The 24402-nt window shown below is 55.2% G+C and overlaps 1 protein-coding gene across 1 annotated transcript in view; it reads left to right on the top strand.

The window, feature by feature from the left end:
• The first annotated feature begins 3411 nt into the window (after positions 1-3411).
• Positions 3412-24402, top strand: part of COL22A1 (collagen type XXII alpha 1 chain) — a 235627-nt gene continuing 214636 nt past the window's right edge. The window contains exon 1 of the mRNA XM_047841976.1: positions 3412-4030. Coding sequence (XP_047697932.1) covers positions 3412-4030 — 619 coding nt within the window. The remainder of the gene's footprint in view (positions 4031-24402) is intronic.

Here is a 24402-nt window from a genome sequence, read left to right as displayed (position 1 = left end):
AGTGAGTTGGCAACGACTGAGGGAATGGTAACGTCCGTGCCGCCAGGGATGCGGTGAGGGGCTCCATCATATGCTCCCGCTTGGCGGGAGCCGGTACAGCCTCTCCAGAGAGAAGCTTGGTCATTGCTTTGAGGGTCCTTTCAAGATATGTCACGGAGGGCCCTAAGGAAATAATTACATGCGGGCAGAGGCTTAGGTACAAAGATGTCCTCCGGTAACATATCAGACAAATGAAACTGCCTGTCCCACGTCCCGACGTGGAGGTTGCGATCAGAACGTGGTGCCGGTGCCCAGGCATGGTCCCGCGGGGACGGCAGGTCCTCGGGGCGCGTTTGCTGGTGGCCGGAAGCAGGGAGGGTTGGGTGACCCCCACGGGGCAAGCGTCCTGGGCTCGCTCGCGCGAGGGCCACGCCGTTGGCTGAGAGAGAGGTCGGCGGGGGCGCGGAGTTCCTCCCACACGGGCTGGGGCCCTTCTCTAAAGGTGTTGTCTTGTCCACACAGGGTATGCTCCCGTAGAGCCTGGTGCCGCCTCCTTCTGGCCGAGAGATGCGTGTTCCCACGCGCGGGAGAGCCGTGGCCTGCCTCCTGTGGCTGCTGTTGCTGTGGAGCGGGGACGGCGGCTGTCGGGCCCAGAGGGCAGGTGGGGACGCCATAGAATGTGCCAGACGGGGCACCGAGCAGCTGCTGTGCGTGCCCGTGCGTGGGGGTGGGGGTGCGAGAGAGTGAATGAGCGTGCAAGAGCCTGAGGCGGTGTGTTTGTGTGAAGATTGTGAATGTGAGTACATGTGCACGTGTGAGAATGAGTGTGGATGAGTGTGCAAGGGTTTGGCCAAATGTGGTTGTGCAGGTGCGAGTTTGTGTCTAAACGAGCGTGTGCAAATGAGTGTGCATGTGCAAGAGTCTGAGGTGCGTTTGTGTGTACGAAAGTGTGTGAAATAACCTGAGCGTGTGTTTGTGTGAGCCTGAGTGTGCGAGTACATGTGTGAGGGTGGGTTGAGTGTGCAAACGTGTGGGTGTGAGTCTAGGTGTGTGTGTTTGAGTGTGTGTGAGCATGTGGGTGTGTGAGTGTGTGTGCAAGTGTGTGAGAGCATGTGGGTGAGTGTGGGGGAGGGTGTGGGAGAAGAATGAGCTCTGAACACACGTCCCGAGTGGGCCGTGGGGTGTGCAGAGAACCCGCAGGGCCTTGGGGACGGAGGGCAGGGGTAGGACGGTGTCGCGTTGTCCTGCTCTGGGAGGGATTTGGGGACACACTCCGGGGGACATGGACACGCTGGGGTCCAGCCAGAAGAGGCGGCCAGGACCGCAAGGGCAACGAGACTCTGGAGGAGATGGGGGAGAGGGGAGTGGGAAGTTCACTGCGGAAGAGGCGGCCGGGGGCAGGAGGGGTGAGGCGTGGCGGTGGTTGGTCCACGCGCCTGAGGGCCTCCTGGGGAGGGTGCCATCAGCATGGAGGCGTGAAGGAGGGGTCAGGAACACGAGCTGGGTATCAGAGCGCCGAGCACAGAGCCTGCTCTCTGGGGTCCTCGAGCAGGGAGGTCACCGGGCTCTAAAACACAGCCCCATTTTGCAGATGAGGAACTGAGGCACAGACAGGCCCGAAGCCCCCAGCAGGGGAGGAGTGGGAACACAGGCGGGTGCCCGCCTGAGCCACGCCAGGTTTCTGAGCCTGCAAAGGAAACACACCCAGACAAAAACCCCAGGGCTTGTGTTTCGGTGTTGTTTTCCCCAACTCTCCTCATGTATTTCTCTGCCCAGCTCAGCTAGCTGGGAAGACAGCAATGACCATGGACGTCCCGGTCTTCATGGGAGGAGTGTGGGGCTCTGCGTCCACTGAGACGGTCCTGAGAGCACGGTGACATACGGGATTATTAAAACAGAAGTGCGGGGCAGGGGGGCAGCAACCATCTCTCCCAAGCCCTCATTTTGTAGAGTCGAACACGTGGGGCCAGAGGGGGGCGGTCACCTGCAGGGCTCACACACACGGCCCTTACCTGTGGCAGAGGTGAGGGCACCGGTCCCGGGGTCAGGGCCCTTCCTGAGACACACACTTAATTCTCACGTGCACATGATGCAGTCCCTTCCCTGACCTGTTCCCCCCCCCCCGCCCCCCGAGAGAATGTACTCAGAGCTCCAAAGGGCCCCTGGGTGAGACCTCAGGAACAAGAAACCTTCTGCACCCTTAAAACAAATGTGCTCAAGGATTTCAGCCCACAGGCTGGGTCCTGCTTGGTCCACGGCAGCAATTACCCTGCCCGGGCTAGCACACTATTGTCCCAAAGACAAAAAGATTACCTTTTGTGTCAAGGAGAAAAACTCCCCAGGAATTATCTCTTGAGTCCACACATCTGGGCAAGCACTCCAGAAGCTCTAATCCTGTTAGGGAGCCAGCCGGTGAAGGTGGGGGGATTTACCTCTGCTCCAGGCAGCACAATGCAGCATGGGTTTAAAAGGTAGATGTGGAAAATTCAACAGTGGCCCTGGCTTAGGTGCTTAGGTGGGAATAGGGATAAGGAAGTATCTGTGTGTGTGTGTGTGTGTGTGTGTGTGTAATACATGCAGAGTTCTTGTTTTTCTGTTTTTTGAACTTTAAAAAAATTTTTTTTAATGTTTATTTACTTTGGAGAGAGAGAGAGGGAGAGAAAACGCAAGGGGGGGGGGAGGGGCAGAGAGAGAGGGAGACACAGAATATGAAACAGGCTCCAGGCTCCGAGCTGTCAGCACAGAGCCTGACGTGGGGCTCAGACCCACGAACCATGAGATCATGACCTGAGCTGAAGTCGGAGGCTCAACCGACTAAGCCCCCAGGTGCCCCTGAGTGCGGTATATTTTACGTGGTCTATAATGCTGGCATGCTGTGAACTGTTCAAACATCCAGCGAGAGTGCTGGCTAAATAAATTACGTGCACCTGTGCAGTGGAATCCCTGCAGCCGTGGAAACCGGCCGCATCACCCTGGAGATGGGTTTCTAGCACATCGCAGGAGGTGCGGAAAACAGCCATGTATGAGTGTGTCCCACGTGCACTAGGAACTATGCAGAGACACAAACCAACAGGTATACACGCTGCGGGTTGGCAGTGCTGACTCTCCGTAGCTGGAAACATAAGCATTGAAAACATTTTTGATTGCGTTTTCTGCAATCCTGCATTATTTGTAGTAGGTTTAAACAAACAAACAAACGATGCAGTCACTGCGTAACCAAAACCAAAACTATTTAGGAAATCGGTACAATGGTGTTCCCTGAACGTTGACCCCTTTTATGCAAGGGGTCACACGTTGGCAGCTGAACCTCACAGCAAACTTGGGGACGCTCATCACCATGAGAAGTTAAGGAACCGAGGTTTTGCAGCTTTAAGGCAGCCAGACCAGGGCCCCCGGGAGTGCCCCCCCCCCAACCCCTCCAGGCCCAAGGGCATGACCTCTCCCAGTGCATTTGGGCCAGGTCGCCCTTCCTCTCCCCCTGCAGGCTGCAAGACCGTGCACTACGACCTGGTCTTCCTCTTGGACACCTCCTCCAGCGTGGGCAAGGAGGACTTTGAGAAGGTGCGGCAGTGGGTGGCCAACCTGGTGGACACCTTCGAAGTGGGTCCCGAGCACACCCGCGTGGGCGTGGTGCGCTACAGCGACCGGCCGGCCACGGCCTTCGAGCTGGGCCTCTTTGGCTCGCGGGAGGAGGTCAAGGCGGCGGCGCGGCACCTGGCCTACCACGGCGGCAACACCAACACGGGCGACGCGCTGCGCTTCATCACGCGCCACAGCTTCTCGCCGCAGGCCGGCGGCCGCCCCGGGGACCGCGCCTTCAAGCAGGTGGCCATCCTCCTGACCGACGGCCGCAGCCAGGACCTGGTGATGGACGCCGCGGCCGCCGCCCACCGCGCGGGCATCCGCATCTTCGCCGTGGGCGTCGGGGCGGCGCTCAAGGAGGAGCTGGAGGAGATCGCCTCGGAGCCCAAGTCCGCACACGTCTTCCACGTGTCCGACTTCAACGCCATCGACAAGATCCGCGGCAAGCTGAGGCGCCGCCTGTGCGAAAGTGAGTGGGTGCGGGGCGCGGGGGGCGGGGGTGCTGAACTGCTCAGCGGGGAGGGGTGGGGGGCAGGGGACGGGGCCGAAGGCAGGGGACGGGGTAGGGGCCGATAGCAGGAGCAGGGGACAGGGGCTGGCGGTGGAGGCAGGGGCGCGTGTCGGGGCAGGGGCTGATGGCAGGCGCAGGCCGCAGTCCACCTGCCAGGGCTCAGTGACCAGGGAAAACCAGTTCGGCGCTGGAGGCGGGGCCCACACCCTGGCTCCTCCCCAGGCTCCGCCTCCAGGTCGCAGGCTGGATGGAAATTAAAATAGGGCTGGGTCCTCAGCCCCGCCCACCCTGAGAGATTAGAGATGGTTAAATGCAAGGCAGTGGGATCTGCATTTCTGTGGTGGGAACATATCTGCTACCTCCATGGCTGTTGAGGTCAGAGCCCTACACACAAAGCCCTCCCCCTAAGGCACATGGCAGGTGAAATATATGGGGCCCTCTCCTCTCCCCTTGGCCTTGAGAGGTGGGCCAAGAAAATGGGCACAAGGCAGGTTCCTGTGACCCCCAGCCAGCCACTTACATGGTTGGGCACTGCTTGTCTCAGAGGCCAAGTGCTGTTGACCTGGTGCCCTGAGATAACCCGAGGTTGTCTGGAATCTGTTGACTGTGGCTAGGGATGGGGGATGGGGGAGGTTGGGCAGCAGGCAGGGATCTGACCCTGAAGGCTGACCTCCAACATCCTTGTTGGATCATTCCCAGGACAGCCTCCCCCAAAGGACAGGAAGGGAGAAGTGGGTTTTCCATGCACTGGCCTGTGTCCAGCTTCTGTTCTGCCTGCTGCATTGGGGTGATATTTGTCCTTCCTGGGTCATGACCAGTGTTTGGTACCCACCCCCCCCCCCTCCCCCAGCCTCCAAGACCAGCAGGTAGGGGCTGGGAGCAGAGTCCCAGCCTCTGTTTTGCTGACTGCTTCCGGGGACTGAGAATGCCACCCCTTGTTGGGGACAGGGAAGCCTTGGGGTTGGGGCCAGCGGTGGGAGCAGCTGGCCATGACTTGGGAGAGCCGTGAGGGCCTGCTCCCAGGAAGGGGCCTGGCCTGCAGCCCTGTGAGAAAACAGCTAAGCTGTGTCTGAAACAGAACGCCCTCGGGCCCTTTACCTTTCTGTGACTCTTTCCTCTGTTGGCCCCGCTCTACTTAATCTCCACTCACTTATTCGTAGATACGTGTTGGAGATCTAGTGTGTGTGGGTCCTTGTGCTGATTTCTGGGCCTGTAGACAAAGAGAAGACAAAGCCCCTGCCCTTGGAGTGTTCATAGTCTAGATGGCAAAAAAGACGCATAAAAAGGGATTTAATACAGTGGGGGTGACCTTAATAAACGTGCCACAGAATCTCAGGGGGTCCTACCGTGTTTGTGCTCGGTGATGACCCTGAGAATGAGGGAGGACTTCCTGGAGGAGGTGACGCTTAGACCATTTAGCAGGACATGCCTGAGCTGTAGGATGAGGGACTGAGGGGTGGTATGATGCAGTCTGTGAACAGTCATGGACCTGTATTGCCGTGGTAAAGGAGGGAACTCGGGTTGGTGGTTTTGTATGATTGTCCGACTCTCAGTAAAGGAGGGCCTTGTGTGCTCAGATGAATTGTGGAAGGGTTTTGTGCAGGGGTGTGACACAGTCAGATAGGAGACCCTTTGTAGGACTGCTGGAGAAATTCAGGGACAAACGGTGCTGGGGATAGATGGAGCACGAGGACTATACCCATTCCACAGATGAGGAGATTGATGCCCTGAGTGCCAAGTGAAGGAAACCTATGCAGTAGTGTAGAAGGCATTGGCCATGGACTTTCCCTTGACCCACATTGCAACCATGCACATCATGGCGATCTTTACACAGCATGCAGCCTGCTAGGCTCCCGGAAGGGGCAGCTGCTAGGCCTGTAGCAGGAGCCAGTCAGGATGGGAAAGAGCAGGGAGGCAGGAGAGGCAGTGTGGTAGGGCCAGGGCTCAGGACTGACCTCTGAGCTGACGAGAGTCAGGCCCAGTCGGGAGGCCAAAGTCCCACGTGGTGGCTCATGGGTGCTCCTCTAGACCTTGCCCACTGGCATTGTGTCTTCCTGCCGGCCTCGGTCCAGACTGGTTCTCGAGTTGGGCCAAGCAGAATGTAGATTCTGAAGAACTTCCATGCCTGGGGGTTGGTTCTAGGAATGGCGAGGACAGCCCCAGAGAGGCCAAGTCACTGAGCTGTGCTCCCCAGTTAAAGCAGGGCTGGGGATGGAATCCGCGGCTTCAGCCCCCACGCGCTGGCCACCCCCCACCAGGCCCCGGGACTCAGGTTGCGCCATCGCTGACCTCGGTTCTGAGTCGAGGACAGCGTTCCGCTCACAGGCAGTAGAGGACCCCACTCTAATGGGCTTGGGGAATAAAGCAGATTGACCTCACACACGACAGAAAGGCCAGAGGTCAGGCGGGCTTGAGTGATGAGCCCAGGCCTCGCTCAGCTCCTGCCGTTTCTAGGTTCTTTCTTGGCCTAACCCCGTCCTTGGCAGCCTTTCGTATCTGGGTCCTGGCACGGATGGCTCACTGAAGAGGGGTGGGGTCGGTGAGGGATACTGAGGCCCTGAGAATGGGCAGCGAGGGAAGCTGGCTGATGGCAAGGGCGGAGGTGTGTCCAGACCCCCGTGGGGGGAGGAGGCCGTGTGACAGGAGCCAAAGTCCCCTCAGGCAAGGCACCTGATGCCTCAGCTATGGCCTAGAGGGAGCAGGAAGGAAGCCCCCACCCGCCCTCTGTCCCTCCCCTCGTCTCCCCTCCTCCCCTGGCCTGAGCCTGTCTGACAGCAGCCAGCAAGGGGCCCAGGTGATGGCGACATAGTAGGGAAGGAGGGGAGAACAGGTGTGTGGGGGGGCACATGGGGCTACCTGTGGAGAATCTTAGGGCCATGTGAGACTCCAGCCCCAGGACAGACAAGACTGGGGCCCAGGGTGCCTGGATTTGGTCTGACAGAGAAGTGTGGGCCTGAGACTCTCCCCAGACCAAAACTGTAGCTCCAGAGTGGAAGGAGGCTGACTGGGGCCTGAACTACATGACCGTGTCCTAGTTTCCATCCCCACCCCCCTCAAGGGAGGATGTGTGACCCATGCGGGGAAACCGGGGCCCTGTGACCAAGAGAAGTGGACACTGATGCTGGCCAGCCGGGGACACCACATATTCCCCATGACAACGCTCAGAAAACTCACAGTGGCCGGGGTCCTCCAAATGCCTGAACAGACGGAAGATTTAAGTTATGTTCAGCTGTCTGGAGGGAATCTGCTTTTGTAAATACAGATGTAAGCTGACTAGGGCCTAGTCTATTCTGGTGATGAATGAAACAAAATCCCCTTACAATTGCTTCAGTTAGAAACAAAGCAAAATAAAATAAGATAGCTAACAGGAAGATACCGAACCGCATTGAGTAAGATTAAATCCAGGAGCATCACAAAATCCAAATGACCAGAAGTCCCTGGGCACAGAGGAGTTGCCTTTGGGTGACTTTGGAACTCAAATAGGAGCTGTTCTGAATAGGGGCTTTGCACTGATGATCTGGAAATTCGCAGACTAACGGCGTGGGGTTTTTGGTGTAGTGATCATTCAGTTGGATCCGACCTACTCATTCATTCATTCGGCAACCACATGCTGAGTGATTCCTCCTTTGGGGGACATGCCAAGGGCCAGGATGCGGTGATGGATTGGACATTCTTTTTTGTCCTTGGGGACCTTTTGTCTCCTTGAGACGGCAGGAAAGTGGCGGCTAATTACACGATGGAGTGTGGACACTGTTACCACGTGCAATTTCACGTGTCTGGTAGTTTATCTGCCCGGGGTCTGTCTTCACACACAAGAATAAGCTTGACGAGGGCAAACTCTGTTCCTTGTGGTTTCCGAGTGCCCGGAACAGAGCCCGGGAAGTGGAAGGAGCCGCCTAGACCTAAGGGTGGAGACTGGCGGTTAGTTCTGTGTTTGCTGTTGTGATATGCATGTTAGAAGTACTGCCCTCTTCCAAATGCAAAGAATAAGAATATTCGGCAAACCCGATATCATTCCCAAAAAGAACTGAAATATTGAACTCACCCGTATTTTGGTGAGCGGAGACAAACGGTTAGATTTTGAAGGCTGATGAAGGTCTGGAAAAGGCGGGCTGGCTGGGATGGGCTAAATCATGCCAACGATGCCACCCAGCTTCGTCGAGTGGGACAGACTCAACGCCACCGGAGGTGAATGAATGGAGCCAGGGTATCTGTTGTTCCCTGAGCACCAGACGCTGATGCTGCTGCTGTTGATGGACTGAGGTCCAACTGCATCCAGAACCCATTTTCCCTCCAGCTTGGCCACAGATGGGAGGCAGGGTGGCTCTGAGGGACAGCAGGCTCCCCGGGGCTGCCCTTCAGAGGGGAAGATGAACCTTAGGTCGTGCACATGGGGTGAGGGGCCAGTGTCTGCAGCCCTAAGGCAGCACAGGTTGGGGTCTGTGAGCCGTGGCTGGTCTGGTCTGGAAGCGCAGCTGAGAGGGACCAGGTGAGCCGAGGAGGGGGCAGTGTGGGAACAGGAGGGGACCTGAGACGGACAGAACATCTCTGGGGTGGTGGTTGCAGAAGCTTCTCTGTCCCAAGTGTCCCTGGCCACCTATGGACCTGGCCTGTTTTTCTCAGGATCTCGAGATGCCTTTGTTCAACACTCTGCTAAGAGCTGCATTCGAATTCCAGCCTGCTATCCTGCCACCTAGGTCACGGCTGCAAATAGGATACTTCGCGCTGCTAATTTATTTGTTCTAATGTGTTTACGACTTAACCCTGTGCTCACATCCACCGTCAGAGTTCACGTGTGCCACACACACCCAGTGCTGGCTTGCACTGTGACTGCCCCTGAGTGTCCGTGATGACTAGGTCAGAGTCACTCCCCAGGGTGGCCCGGCAGGCAAGGAGGAGATCTGGGAGTTTACCCCCAGTTCTGTCTGACCCAGGTCCCGAGTCCTTTCCAGGAAGTTGTGGTGTTCAGGGAGCATCTTTAAATTGCCATGTCATTAATGTCTCCCCAAATTCCCAGCACAGATCTCCTGGCTCTCCCTATGCTGTGGGCAGCACTGAGGCACAGGGGCCTGCATGGCTTGCCAGGGGGTCACAGGGAGATGTGACCATGTCCACCGCCATGAGTCAGGCCTGCCAGGCCGCCCCTCTGTGATCCTTTGGATTTCTGATGCTGAACGGTGCTGGTTCCTGCTGCAGGCCTGGCTCACATGGGGACCAGTGGCTGTTTGCTGAGCAAACGAGTAAAGCTAACAGTATGTGGCTCACTGTCCCCCCCCGGCCTTGGGCTCATGCAGGGAGGTGCCTCCGTGTCGTGGCATCTGCTCCTGCCTCTGCGGCCTGACCGGGTTCCCAGGGGACTCAATCTCAGCCTGGTTTCCTGCAGTGTGTGGGGCGGAGGCTGCGGACAGGGCCCAACCCCAGAGCACTGGCTGTAATTAAGAGCTTTCTCCACCCCGGGCTCTGTCGTGGCCACAAAACAACCTTTATATAGCTTATCGGGTGGCGTGAGTGAGCCTGTGGAATGCCAGCTGGCCACAGCTGGACCCTCCTCCTCCTTCTATTTTGGGGACACTCGGTGGTGGTCCTCTCTCCCCTCTCCCATGAGCAGGAGCCTCTTTCCTGGGTCCTGTCTCTTAGCTCCCAGGCTGAGACCCTAGTGTGGGTTTCCCATGTTTCTGTGGTGCATTGTCATAGGACACGTGGTCACCCTGTCTCTGTCTGTCTCTTGTTGGTGTGTTTGTGCTTAGCTGTGTTGCTGTTCCAATGAGAGTCCAGACTCCTGGATATTATAGTTACCAATATGGTGGGAGGGGAGAGGCGGGGAGAGAGAGGGAGACTGACTTGTTTTGTGTGGCAGAGAGATTAATTTTATTGTTCCCCTGTGACTCTCACTGGAAAAATGTTGGCATCTGTACTCCAGCTCTACATTTAATCAGTGGGTGCCCCTGCTTTCGTTCCGTCCCCCCGAGCCTGGCTCCCTGTGTGCAGGATGAGTGCCTCCTTATGCACTCCTTTGTCATGATGGGGCACAGGTTAGCCCCGCTGTGGGCGCTGTGGCCATCGAAGGCTCACCTTGCTCTGTACTGTGCTCATCAACAGGCCATCGCCTTGTAAGTGAGTTATTAGGTTCACTTGATAATTTGTTTTGTCCTTTTTTCTTTTTGTGGTGCATTTTCAGTAAACAACACAACTTAGTTACATAGTTAGGAATGGACTGGATGGACCTTTAAAGACACCACCTGACAACTGTGGATATTTTAAGGACTCTACAGTATTGGGTTATTTTTTTCCCGACACATTGTAACGGATCCCCTGTTATCTCACAGACATTGTTCTGAGGCGCAGGGTTCCTCCTTGAATAAGACACCTGTGATCCTGCATGTAGAGTGACATTCCTAGAGGGAGTCCCCTTGAGAAGAGAATTGAGTTGAGCTTGGGATGGCAAGGATCAGTCCACGCCCAAGAGCTCCAGGCAGAGGCAGCTGGGGTAGGTAGGCGTGCAGTCTGCGTGCTGGAGGAGGGGGGGGGTTGTTACCCCCCACTTCAGGAGGTGGAAATGGAGGCTTCGTTTCCTGGCTTACCATTTCCAGGTGTGTGCAGTAGAAGGAGTCCAGCCACGAGTCTTCCCGTGGCCAGAAGTAGAGCCCGGAATACTCTGTCCCCTTGATGACCAGTAGTAATGCCCAAGAAAAGGGCATTGGGTCAGCCGTTGGCATGCCTGGGTCACACATCCAGCCTGAATTTCTTTGGGCCTCGTCTCCCTCTGGACCTGAGTGTTGTAGTCCTCAAAGAAGGCACAGCCTGCTGGTGGCATTGACCCCAGTGACCACTTCCTTCTGACCACACTCCTGCCTCCATCCACATCCTTCTGCCTGCCCGGAGACTGGTGGTACCATCAAGGCACACACCACACACACACACTTGCACGTGCAAACCCTATGCACACACCACATACAACACACACACCACACATGCACACACACATCACGTGTCCACAACACAAAAACCACACAGACACGTGCACATCTATACACACACCACATACAACACAAACACCACACACACACACTTGCACGCACAAACCCTATGTACACCCCACATACAACACACACACCACACCACACACACACACACACACACAAAGACATATATTCTCCTTCCCCAACACACACACATGCACACACATCACACGTCCACAACACAAACACCATATGCACATCTATACACGCAACGCATACAACACAAACACAGAACACACACACACACACATATATACACACAGACGTATATCCCCCTCCCCCAACACACACACACGGGCATCTGGGAATGTGTGTGGCCGCAAGACCCAGCTCGTCCTCTAGATGGATCTGAAGGCCCGGGAGGAATCTGTGGCAGCATCAGCTGTGGGATTGGAGCCGCCACGTGGATGTCTGTGGCTTGGCCCTTGGGACCACATCAGCCTCAAGAAGCAATTCCGGCCGGGCCCGCCCTTTACCTACGGGTCATGGGGAGTTTCTCCTGGGAAAACTTGTGATCAGGGTCACTCCCTAGAAATTGTAATCGGACTGCCTAATTCTGATGATGAGCTGCGACATTTCATAAGAAAATTATGGGAAATGATGGAAAACTGAAGCCAGCCTTCAGTTATTTTTAATTTGCACACATCCGGGAAGGCGAGTGTACCCAGCTGTGCCCAGCCAGGCCCGTGCCTGGAAAGGGTCCCTGGGAGCTGTTCAGTGTGTGCCCCCGCCTGACTGCTGTCTCTTCCTGAAATCAAGACCCATGTGTCAAAACTGGACATTCTGCCCGTAGCCCCTTAGAGCCAGGGAGTGTGTCCCACTGTGCTGGGGAGGGGGGAGCGTGTGCTGTCACACCCCCACCCTCTGGACGGACCACCACTCACGTTATTTCTGGGTCCTGGCTTCTCACGATAGTGTAGTACTGTCTCCCTCGTGCTGGACTCCGCATGTGCCTGCATGTGTGTGCCCGAAGGCGGTTCCTCCAAGAGGGTGCTCAGGCAGGGCAGTTCCGCTTGGCTGGAGCTGGCGCTCGTCACGCCCAGCTCTGCCTCCCCGCCCTCTGAAAAGTCAGACCAGGTACCTAGCGTCTTTCCAGCCTCGTTCCGGCCGGACAGAGAGGATGCTGGCACCATTCCTACGCTGTGGAGTGTCGTGGGGGTCTCATGGATTGGACATGGGAAGCACTGGGCACAGTGGTGGCCCTGAGCACATGCTATGCACTTTGCTTTTGCTATACACACACACGCACACACAGATATACCCACATACACACATATGCACACATGTATGTGCACACACATGCACATACATGTGTGCACACGATTAGCTGTATTCACATACAAATACATGTGTGTACACACATACAAGTATATGCACATGTGAATGCACACAAGTATATACATGCATGCATATGCACTCACATATATGCAAACATGTATACACACATGTGCACACATATTCATATGCATATGTATATGTGCGTGTGCACATATATAAATACAAATGTATCCACACATACACGTATATACACACACGTATACGTGCACAAATATACATATGCATGTATATGCACTTACATACATGCAGACATGCATGTACACATACACATGTGCACACATACATGCAAGTATATACACGTGCATGCACACATGTACATACATACGTGTACATAAATGCACATGCATGTATATGCGTACATGTGTGGAAACACACGTGTATGCACATATACACGTGTGTGTATGTGTGTACATGTGAAATTTGTGTATACATATATAACTTACATATAACACATACACAAATTTTATCTATGTATATGTGCACGTGTACATATACTATTTTCTGGAACGGTGATTGAGTTGATTACCTTTCACTTAGGGAGGTGTTTCTCAATCTTTCTTTTTTTTGTTGTTATGTCCCCTAAACGACTCTGTGTAAATGTTGCATTTTCCTCCCAATTGCCTCCTTCTCTGAGATTGAATACAGTCTCTTTATGCTGCTTGAGCTTGGGTGGGCCCAAGCCATGGGATCTCTTTGACTTGCTCACCCCCTCCCTTAAGCAGTGTTTGCCCCTGGGAAGCAATATGGCCCCTGTGAGAAAGCATCGTTTTGGGTGGAGGGCAGGAGTCCAGGACGAGAATTCAGGGAAGGCCTGGGTTCGGATCCTGCCTTCTGTCCTTTAGGAGATGTGACTTTATAGTCTTCTCATTTAGCAGATGGGACTCAGATCTAAAAGCCTGGGTTAAGTCCAGGTTTCTGTTTGGACAGATTACTTTCCTAAGCTTTAGTTTTCCCTGTTAGATGGAAATGGTAATAGTACCACCTACTCCCTAGAGCAGGGGGAATATGCACTTAAAAGGCCCCTTTGGAGCTTGTACGCAGGGGACTCATAGTTTCTGCATTGCCAAGACCCTGATCTGAGGCAGGGGAACTGGAGTGGAATCCCAGCTCTGCCACCTGCCAGCTGGGGACCCCTCAGCAAGGGCATCACCTCTCAGACACTTGATTTCCTCGTGTGTAAAATTGAGATGATATTTACCAATCTGGCAGCTCATTGACTGTGGTTCTTATTATCACGGGGTTATTGCACGATTTTTATGCAAAGCCTGTATGAAATAGAACTTGCCAAACATCAGAGTGCCCAAAGGTGACGTGGCAGGATCTGAGCCCCCTGTCACAGGAAGGGAATCTAGCAGAATCTAGAAGTTTATGGATCCTGAGCTCTGTAATGGGCACCGGCCCATTCAGGAAGGCAAGACTACAGCCCGCAGAGCAAATCTGCCCAGGCACCAGTTTTTCAAATTAAGTTTTGCTGGAATATGGCTTGCCAGCCTGTTCACATATTGTCTGTGGCTGTGTTCCCACCACAACCTCGAGCTGATCAGTTGTGACAGAGAGTGCATGACCCACAAAGGCTATTTGCACTCTGGCCCTTTACAGAAGAAGTTTGCTGACCCCTGACAGTGTGTTCTGAGACGATGGCTGGGAATCCGAAGTCACTGTCACTAAGTCTTCTGTGACCCTGAGTAGGATATTTTATGGAGGCCTCATTTTCCTCCTTGGGTGTTGAATGGGGTGAGTGGGATTCCCCTTAGAGGCTCCCTCTCCTCTAGCACAGTCAACGGTCGTGCTACCCCCACGTGTGCAGCTGCGTTATGGATCCCTGCTCTGTTTGTCATTTTTAGGGGTCACCCAAGATCCTTAAGAAAGCCTCCTACCTTCCCTGGCCTCAGACAAGGATTCACATCCCAACTGGACTGGACAGGGCCCTGGGTCAGATGCCAATCAGTGTCCTCCCCATGGCACTGACTTGCCACAGGGCCTTGTGCCAGCCACAGCACCCCTTGTCCCTGGTGCCGTCCCACGTAAGCACCCACATGGGCAAGACCATCTCATTTACTGGGGTCATGTCGTGCCAGGCGCTTTAGAAGCTCACAGAGGTTGGACTACGTGTTTCACACGGTGGTTTTAGTTTAGAGTTGATACAGGGGTACAATCTAGTGGCCACAACTAAATTAGTACTACTTGCAAAATGTAAATATGCATACACACAGCCTCTCTATATATGTCTGTATAGGAATATGCATCCATATAATTAAATACGTGGAGAAAGTGCAATTTTGAGAGCCTCTCACATCCTGCAGCTGACCTCGTCCTAGCTGAACTTCATACTTGCCAGAGAGCAAGTGGGACCCGGGGGTTACACAGCATCTAGGGGCTTTCCAAGAAGAGTTGGCTGAGTAATTGCAATGCTTCTGATACAAGTTCACATTTAACTGGAAAGTGGAAGGAAATCTGCTGGTAAAGCAGGTTCTAGGTGACTTGTTTTGCTGCAAAACGTGTCTGTCTTTGTCCTTTTAATTATAGGCTCTGGTTTCTTTGAGTTCAACCACCTATCCCCCACCCCCACACAGACACACACACACACTAAGACACAGGGCACACGCATGTGCATGCATGCTACTCTGCTGTTTACCAGTTGTGTGGATTTGGGCAGGGGACTTAACCTCAGTTTTCTCATCTGGAAACCAGCATGCAGAACTCTCCCACGTAGGCACATTGCAGAGATTCTGTGAATGTCTGTCGAGTGTATGGCCTGAGTGAGCGTAGAGCCGGTCCTCACTGCCCCCAGGTTCCCTGGTTCAGAGGAGCATCAGCCAGCGTGCAGAGAGGCCACAAGACTAGCGAGTAAACATACAGGAGGCAGAGAACGCAGCCAGCTCCTGGGGCCCATTCCCACATTCCTACCCTCCTCGCCTGGTGTCCTCGATGCAGAAATTTAGTCCTTGGACGCGAAAATCACCCGTTGACGCAATTCTCTGCTCACTGGAACCTGGAGGTAAAATGGGCCGCAGAAGTCTTCATGGTTTCACATCAGGCCCAGGTCCCTGTGCTGGGATCAGGAGGGAGAGGGGCCCTGGCCGGCTGGATCCGTTCAGGCCAGCTTCTCACCTTCCTCCTTGCTTTGCATGAGAGCGACACCTTGGTGCACATTCTAGAAGGGGTGACTGGGAACATCTGACTGGGAACTCTGGCTCAGCAACGGATTATCCTGACATCACACAGGTGATCAGCCTGTGTGGCACATTCTGTTGTCACTAGGTGGGCAACAGGGCCTGGCCCAAGGGAGTCTAAGGCACTGTGGTCCACGAGGCATTTGTGGATTCGACTCCACAAAGGGCCTCAAGCACCTAAAACCAGATTTTTTTTGGATAAAGTAATTTGTTGTCAACAGAGGCGATATATACAACGGAAGATGGTGAACAGGAGGGTGGGAGTGAGCGGGGTCCCCATGGGCTTCTTTGGCTCCCTGGTCTAGGAGCTTGAACAGGTGGGGGAGAGAACGGACAGGTGGTTGCTGGAGGGCGTGGGGGGAATGGGATTGGTGAAGGGGGATGAAGAGGTTTCAACTTCCAGTTGTAAGGTAAATAAGCGATGGGGATGAAAAGTACAGCGTAGGGAAAATAGTCCATGTTGTTGTAATAACTGTGTGAGCAGGTGGTAACTACGTTTATAGTGGGGTCATGTCGCGATGTATAAAAATGTCAAATCGCCATGTTGTATGCTTGAAACTGATGTGATACTGTATGTCAACTATACTGCAGTTTTTCTAAGTTTATTTATTTATTTTGAGAGAGAGAATCCCAAGCAGGCTCCATGCTGTCAGCACAGAGCCTGACTCAGGGCTCGAACCCATGAACTGTGAGGTCACGACCTGAGCTGAAATCAAGAGTCAGAAGCTTAACCGACTGAGACATACAGGTGCCCCAACTACACTGCAGTTTTTAAAAATTGAGGGAAAAAAATAAAATAAATATTGAGGAAAAAAGAAAAGAAAGAGGGAGCCAGTAACCTTGCAGTGAGGGCCTGTTAAAATTCTAGGCTAGAGAGAATTTTCTCTCTTTCTCTCCCTCCTTCCCTCCCTGCCCCCCTTCTGGAAGCTCAGAGTTGAAGTCCTGTGTTTGCTATTTATCATCTTGTTACTCGTCGTGTAATCTTTGCACTTGGCTTGTCCATCATAAGACAGCTGCTCCCGTGAAGATTCAATACACCGAAGTACAGAGGATGCTTGGAGTAGCGCCTGGCCCAGAGGGGAGCCGCCTGGCACACAGTAGGTGCTGCCTGGCCCAGAGGGAGCCGCCTGGCACACAGTAGGTGCTGCCTGGCCCAGAGGGAGCCGCCTGGCACACAGTAGGTGCTGCCTGGCCCAGGGGGAGCCGCCTGGCACACAGTAGGTGCTGCCTGGCCCGGAGGGGAGCCGCCTGGCACACAGTAGGTGCTGCCTGGCCCAGAGGGGTGCTGCCTGGCCCAGGGGGAGCCGCCTGGCACACAGTAGGTGCTGCCTGGCCCAGAGGGGTGCCGCCTGGCACACAGTAGGTGCTGCCTGGCCCAGAGGGGAGCCGCCTGGCACACAGCAGGTGCTCTCTGTTGCCCATATGCCCTTGCGGAAGTCACATGAGCTGTCTGGCTCAGTTACTCATCTGAAACATAGGAATGAGAAACCCATCCGATCGTTTTGCTACAGCATTTTATCCATCAGTTCTGGAAGTCTTGATTAAGTGCTTCCCGGGAGCTGGAAACTGGCTGCAGGTGATGGGGGTGTGGGGCTTCACGTGATAGGCACAGCCCTGTTCACACAGACCTTCTATCTCAGGGGGAAAAAAAAAACAACACATTAAAACGTTAGCATGTAAAAAATATGAGGGAAACCACAATGAGAGAGCACCTCACACTTGTCAGAAGGGCTGTTGAAAAGATTCGAAATAACACGTGCTGGTGAGGAGGAGGAGAAAGGGAACCTTTGTGTGCTGTTGGTGGGAATGTGAATTGGTGTAGACACTTGGAAAACAGTGTTCCTCAGAACATTACAAATAGAACTACCCTATGATCCACCAATCCCAGCTCTGGAAATGTATCCAAAGGAAGTGAAATTGCCTCCTGGAAAGGATACCTGCACCCTCATGTTCGTTGCACCATCATTTACAGAAGCCAAGACGTGGAGACAACGTAACTGTCCGCATCCACGTGTGGATGGAGGGGTAAAAGGTGGTAGTGTAGACGTACAATGGAGTATAAGAAACTGAGGGAATCCTACCTTTGCAACAACGTGGATGGGCCTTGAGGGCATTATGCTGAAGGAAATGGGCATATGGGGCGGTGTTCCCCAAGAAGAGGGTTTAGGGGCGGGAGTGGGTGGGTGGAGGGATTGGCTGGAAACGAGGAAGTGTGGGTAGAGAGTTGAACGGTGAGCCCAGCACATAGTAATGGTCTCGTGAGAAGCCAGAGGCTGGAGGGACTGGGCAGCTGGTTCGTGGTCAGCTACGCGGAGAAGGAATGGCAGCCCCTGAAGCCCCGTCAGCTTCGTTCTCCAGGTGTGGGGGGGCAGGTGCAGCAGAGCCCGGGCTGTGGGTGGGGGAGAACCACAGCTGTGGAGGAGCACAGAGGCAGGTGACCCCTCCACATGCCACCCCAGGCTGGCCCCTCCGGCTGCAGACCCCTAGGGGCGGTGGCAGTCTGTGATGGGACGTGCAGCCCCAGCGGGTGCCCTGGACGGAAGGAGGGCACGTGGGCAGGGGCCCCACCGTGTCCTCCGGCCTCAGCTCATCTCTAGTTACAGCTCTGCCTTGGCCAGCTGCATTAGTCCAGGGGGAGGTGGAAAGGCCGCCCAGCGGTTCCTCCTGGACATCTGGCTGTGATTTCCCACCAGCCTCACCAAAGCTCTCCCCCCGCCGCAGGAATGAAGCCAGTGGCCATTCTCAGAACCCACCTCCACCAGTGCTTGGGGGAGAGGCCAGAAGCAAATGAGCAGCTGGGCCGGCCAGGTCCCCTTCTGCCCCCAGGACCCAGTAAATGGGTCCCGGCCTTGCTGTCTGCTCCCATAAGGTGTTCGGTGCCTGGCAAGGTAGAGGACTGAACCAGGATACCCTGCCCTTCCCTGGGGATTGCCTGGGTCACATGCTCTGATTGTGGGGACATGACCCTGAGCCTGGACTCAGATGGGTCTGATCCCAGGCCACATGCTAATGGAGGGAATGTGGCTGTAACTAGAGAAAAAGAAATCGCACCTTATCCTGTTTGCCCATCTCTGCTGAGAACCACAGAATGTCCCTGTGGGGAGGCATTTGGGGCTCATTCCGCCTGCCCTGTGCTTTCCCGGGACCGCATGGGGAGGTGCTGTGTCCCGGCCACGGAGTGACTTAGGGTCAACTCTGCTGCCAGAACCCGGGCCTTCTTCACGCCCTGTCTCTTACCTCCTCCCCTTTCCTACGGGGACTCTTGTCTCCTCTCCTTGGGGCAGAGTGAAATATCTTGTGAGAACCCCCCTGGATTCACGTGATACGTTTGCATCTTTCTGCTCCTTTGTTTTTATGTTTCTGTCTGCTCAGAATCCCTGGAGGGAAGGAGGAGGCTCTGTTTCCTTATCTGTGGTCTGTACAGCAGCCTGTCATGTAGGATCTGCACCTTGTGAGGCAGCCCTTGGGGTGCCCCTCCTCCTCGGGTCTCGCGGGACCCCAGAGTTGTGGGTGACTGTCAGCAGACTGGGCATGGGTGACGGTACCTCCAGAACCAGGTCGCACGGTGAGAATGGGCAGGAGGGAAAGGTAGATCGCCGCTTGGTGGAGACGGTGGTGGGCTGAGTGCTGAGCTGGCTGCTTCCTGTACTGGCTCACGAATCCCCCTGGGGACCCTGAAGGGTGAGCATCCAGAGCGTGGACCCATTTCTGGGATCGAGAAAACTAGCCTCGGAGGCTGTAAAGACAGAGGGTGCCGTGCACTAAGGCAGCCGCTCACTCCCTGCAAAGGAGCCAACAGTACAGAGACAGCCACGAGGAAGCGTAAGGAGGTGTTCTCTCGGGTGGGTGGGACGGACAAAATTGCCCCCAGGCAGCGACTTTGGGTCAGAGGTTTTGCATCAAAGTCAGAAGGCAAAGCTTTGGGAAGAAAAGTTCAGCGTTAGAAGCCAGATGCGTCATCCTCAGGACCAGCTTTCCCGTAGAACACACTTCCCGGCTGCTGGCATTTCCTGGGTTTGGCCTCAGAGGACCTTTGAGGGATGGGAGGGGGGCTGTGGCCGTGCACCCTGTGTGGTGGAGGGAGGTTCGGGTGGGGTGGCACCGGGGGGCATTTGCTGGCATCAGATTCCTCCCTGTAAGACCAGAGTCCTGGACCGCAGGGGCATCCTGTAGGCCCCTTCCTGATCCTCAGTTCTGGCTGCTGGCGTTGTGCTGTGAGAATACTGGTTCTAGAAGTCTCTCCATTTCCCCTGGCAGCCCAGCTCAGCCGCTGACCTTTCCTGCCTTGTGCGTCTTCCCCTGCCAGACTTTGGGGTGCGCTGGGCAGATTGCATGGGGTGTGCATTTCAGCCAGGCCCAGGTCTGCCTCCTGTCTCTGCCACTCACCGCAAGGTGACTTAGACAGACCGGGGAGCCTCTGTGAGTGAGCCCCAGTGCCAGCTGCAAACTGGGAGAAGCCAACCCACCGGAAGGCTGTGGAGAGACTTAAGTGAAATCTGCTGGATGGTGGGCTTCAGGAGGGCACGGACTTTTGCCCTTTCTGTTCCCTGTGGCCTCCCTGGCATCCAGGCAGTGATCATGTCCCTGCCGTGGTGGACACTCGGGAATCATTGATTCATGTCCTGCTCTACTCCCTAATGGTTAGCGTCCCAGGAGAACACGAGTGTCTGAGTGAGCCCCTGCCCACCGCTGGCCACAGACCCCACATTGCTGATCCCTGCCCCCACCTGTCCTGGGAGCATCTCACGGATTCTGCTCATTTAAGGGCTTCTTGAGGGTCCCCAGAGCCCTTGTTGGACAGACAGATCACTTGACCCACGATGGTCCGCAGCCTGCCGTGGCCCAAAGATGGGGGTAGTGGGGGTCAGACAGACCTGGATTTGGATTTTGCATCCCTGATGCTGAGCTCTGTGACCTGGGGACGAGTCGCTGAGTCTTGTGAGCTCACAGTGGGTCACTCTCCTGCTGCTTTGACCTGCTTTCCTCCAGCTCACCCTTCAAGTCTCAGTGGAGGCGTCCCCGACCCTCCAACCAGCTTGGGGCCCGCTGTGTTCATCCTGGCCTCGCCTTACAGCTTCCCGCTGGCTCTCATCACCTGCTGGAGATGTCAGTGCCTTATTTGGCCGATTTCCATCTTGTCCACTGGCCAGCGCCTCCCTGAGGACAGCACATTTGTCATTGGGCCCATTATACCCCGGAGCAGCTCCGGGCCAGGTACATAGTAGGCATTCATTAAACGTGGGATGAAGGAAAGAAAGTTCGCACTTAGGTTTGGTGCCTCTCAGATGCCAGCTGAGCCTGCTGGGCCAAAGTGGCCAGGACCCATGTGGCACCTGGGTGCTGGCCGAGGGCTCTGGTGCCCTTCCGAGTTCCCATGGCACCGCATCTCCTGCCCCCAACTAGAGGAGGTCCTCGGGGCCTGTGCTGACACCTGCTGGTGTCCAGCCCATGGGCACTCCCGAGGGAAGGGAGTTCCCAGGAAACCAGGGACCTCTGAAATCCCACCCTTCTTGGGCAGCCACACTCTTATGCTAACTACATCACCTACTACCTGGACTCAGTCGCCCACTCTTAACTCTGCAGACATCTCTTCATTGGCCTGAATTGCAAGCCCTGCCTTGGGTCCCCAGGCTTTCCTGAGCTGGCGTCTTCCTACCTTCCTGTCTCCTCGAACCACTCAGCGCAGGGCTTGGTCCCCCTCCCCACCCCAGGGCAATCCAAGCCCCTTCCTCCTCAGGGCTCTGTGCCCCTTGCTGCTGCCTGCTGCCTGTTTGCTCTTGCTGTGGCTGGCTTGTGCCCTTCTTAGCTCTCAACCCAGATGTCACCCGGCCCAGAGGACTTCCCAGACCAGCGTATCCAACGTGCACCCTGGCCCCCACAGCCAGCGCCTGGACATATCCCCTACATATTTCCTCCACAGCACGGAGCATAGCTGATGGCCCGCTGGCTTCTGTCTGTCTCTGTTGGGCTTCTGCTTCCTCCACTAGGCACGTAACCACCGAGAGGCCAGGGCACGTGTTTGCACTCACTCCTCACGCTGGGAGGTATGTGCCAGGCCCTTGGCAAAAATGTATTGGCTGAATGAATGAATGAATGAATGAATGAACGAGCACTCATTAGGTGCCAGGCTCCATGCCAAGAAGTTCCCACTCACTATCCCATTTAAGCTGCAGGATTACCTCTGATGGGGAGACGCCCCCCACACTTACATCCCTATTTCCAGATCTGGGAGCATGCACGAGGGGCAGCTGACGTCAGAGAGGTGAGGTCTGCAGACTCCAGGCCACGTTCCCCATCAGCAGTGGAGAGCACGGTCTCCCTATGGCCCTGTTTCAGCCTCACCTTACTGCAGAGAGCGAGCACGGGCTGGGGCTGGGAGAGCGGAGGCGGCCTCGCGTTCTCCCGGGCCGAGGCTGACAGGTCAGCTGGTGCAGGCCCAGCAGGCCTCCAGGCCTCCCAGGCTCACTTCTGCAAACGGTGCTTACAGCCACCAGCCCTCCTGCCTCCCCTCCCCCAGAGCCTCCTGCTGGCCAGCAGCAGTGTCCCAGGGCCCGGCTGAGACCCGCTTTTAAAAAATAATAGTAATTGGACGCCTGGGTGGCTTAGTTGGTTGAGTGTCTGCCTTTGGCTCAGGTCATGATCTCACAGTTTGTGAGTTCGAGCCCCACCTTGGGCTCTCCGCTGTGAGTGCCGAGTGTATGCTTCAGACCCTCTGCCCCTCCCCCTCACTCTCTGTCCCTCCCCGCTCATGCTCTCTCTCTCAAAAATAAACAAACCTTAAAAAGATCAAAATAATAGTAACAAAAACCTGAAAAGACTGCACTAGTAAATCACATTCAAATCTTTAAAGCAAATTTGAAAATACAAAGATACAAAGAGGAGACAAAGAATCACTCCCAAGTTCTGCCTCCCGGAGGTAACCACGGCCTAAATATCCTGTGCCCTTCCTGACGCCCCAATATGTGTGTCTGTGGGAGCCAGCGAGAGGGTGCTGGCGTCACACCAAGTTGAACCCTCTTTCTGCAAACGAGCTGCCTGATTGAAGTGGGTCGTCTCGGCACTCCTAGCCTCAGTTCTCTCATCTGCAAGATGGGCTTGATGAGCAGCACTGATTGGTGCCAGACGGGACGCCTCAGTCAGCAGCCAGCACACAACCCTGCCTGCGGGAGCTGTGATCCCAGCTTACGTGCTCACGACTCCCGCAGGACCTACTCCCTCCACTCCCGCGGCCTGTCTGGATGATGGAACTGCTGGGGATTTGTGGGGCGTCTGCTGCACAGGACTGGAGAGTGGGAGCTCACAGGCTACAGCATCTAAGTAGCTTCTGTGAGAAGAAGGGGCCCCTGTTTGGGGTTGGTAGCCATCTTGCTGTCTGTCCACTCTGGGGTCCCCAGTACCCAGCTCGGAGCCTGCTGTAAAGGGTCACAAGCGAACAGGTGCGCGGGCAGAATTTAGCCAGCACCTGGATCCTATAGGTGCAGGGTAAGGAGGCCCGTCTACAACAAGTCAGGGCCCTTCGTGAGTGGAAGGTGCTGCCTCCAGAGGTAGCAGCCGGCCGTCTGTCTGTGCAGGCTTTGGAGACGGACGAACTTGGGTCCCCGTCAGCTGGGTGACTTAAGCAGGTGACTTTTGGAAAGACTGCATGGTGCGTGGTCGGGAGCCAGATGCTGGATTCATCGAGCCGCCTGTATTGTTAGCGGGCTCTGCGGCCTTGGACCATCCATTTACTAACTTCCTTAGGCCTTTCTTTCCCCATCTGTAGATACTAGCACTTGCCCCTTGAAGCTGAAGGGAGAAGTGGATTCACTGTGTTAATGTGTTCAACATGCTCAGGACGGTGTCTGGTGCCCAGCAGCCTCTACACGTGACCATCTGCTGATCACGGAGACCCTGCTGCCCCCAGCAGAGCGGAAACAGTCTGCACGCCCAGTGCCATGCTGGACGTGTGGGTCCTCCGTCCCCGGGAGCCACTGGCATTGCTGTCATAGTTGCTACTCACGTTGTCCCGGGCCCTGGAGCCTGGTGCAGTGTCGGCTGGCTCTCTAGAGTGAGGGTGACTTCCTGGCTGGCCTCGGAGCAGCGAGGGAGCTGTTCTGTGTGCCTGCTGGTACCTGATTCACCTCCTTCCTCCTCTGCCTCTCCCCTGCCCTCTCGGAATGCCAGCACCTCTTCTGGGGCTGGCTGGACTCCGTAGTGGTCACTGCGAAGTGCTGGGTGAGTTGAAGTCTTCCTGTCTGTTGCTCACCGAGACCTCGGGCTCTGCTCCCTAGATTCTAGGCGTAGATTGACCTTTATTTCACATCCGGGTTCTCCTCTCATCCTGGGGAGTTCCTTAACCTTTTAGCCTCTGTTTTATAATCTGTGTGATGGGGGGAAAAATCCATCCCCTAGAGTGTTTGTTGGGGGTAAAATCTCCAGCTGGGAGATTGGCACACAGTAGGCAGTCAATAGTTGCCGGCCCTCTCTTTTCCCAGACGAAGACACTCTTGGCTGAGAGCCTGGGGATGGCATGGCTGTGTGTTCTCTAGACGGAAGTGTGGACGTGTCAGCGCAAAGCAGAAGGGCATCCTGTGCGAGCAGACTTTCCCCTTCTGCCATGTGGTAAACTGAGGACAGCCGATGTGTTTTTCCACACAAACTACAGTGAATTCCTGGTTTTTTCCCTCTGGAAGAGCAGCTCTGGTCAATCAGCAGCTGGCCTCTCTTGAAAGCTTCTGGGGGAAATAGAAGTGGTTCTGTGGGCAGAGAGATCTTTTTCCTCTCCAGAAGTCTAGAATATTCTACCTACCCAAAGACCAAG

The sequence above is a fragment of the Prionailurus viverrinus genome, chromosome F2 (assembly GCF_022837055.1).
Source record: "Prionailurus viverrinus isolate Anna chromosome F2, UM_Priviv_1.0, whole genome shotgun sequence".
NCBI classification, from domain to species: Eukaryota; Metazoa; Chordata; class Mammalia; order Carnivora; family Felidae; genus Prionailurus; species Prionailurus viverrinus.
The sequence above is the reverse complement of the archived record's forward strand: the minus strand, read 5'-3'. Positions and strand labels throughout refer to the sequence as shown.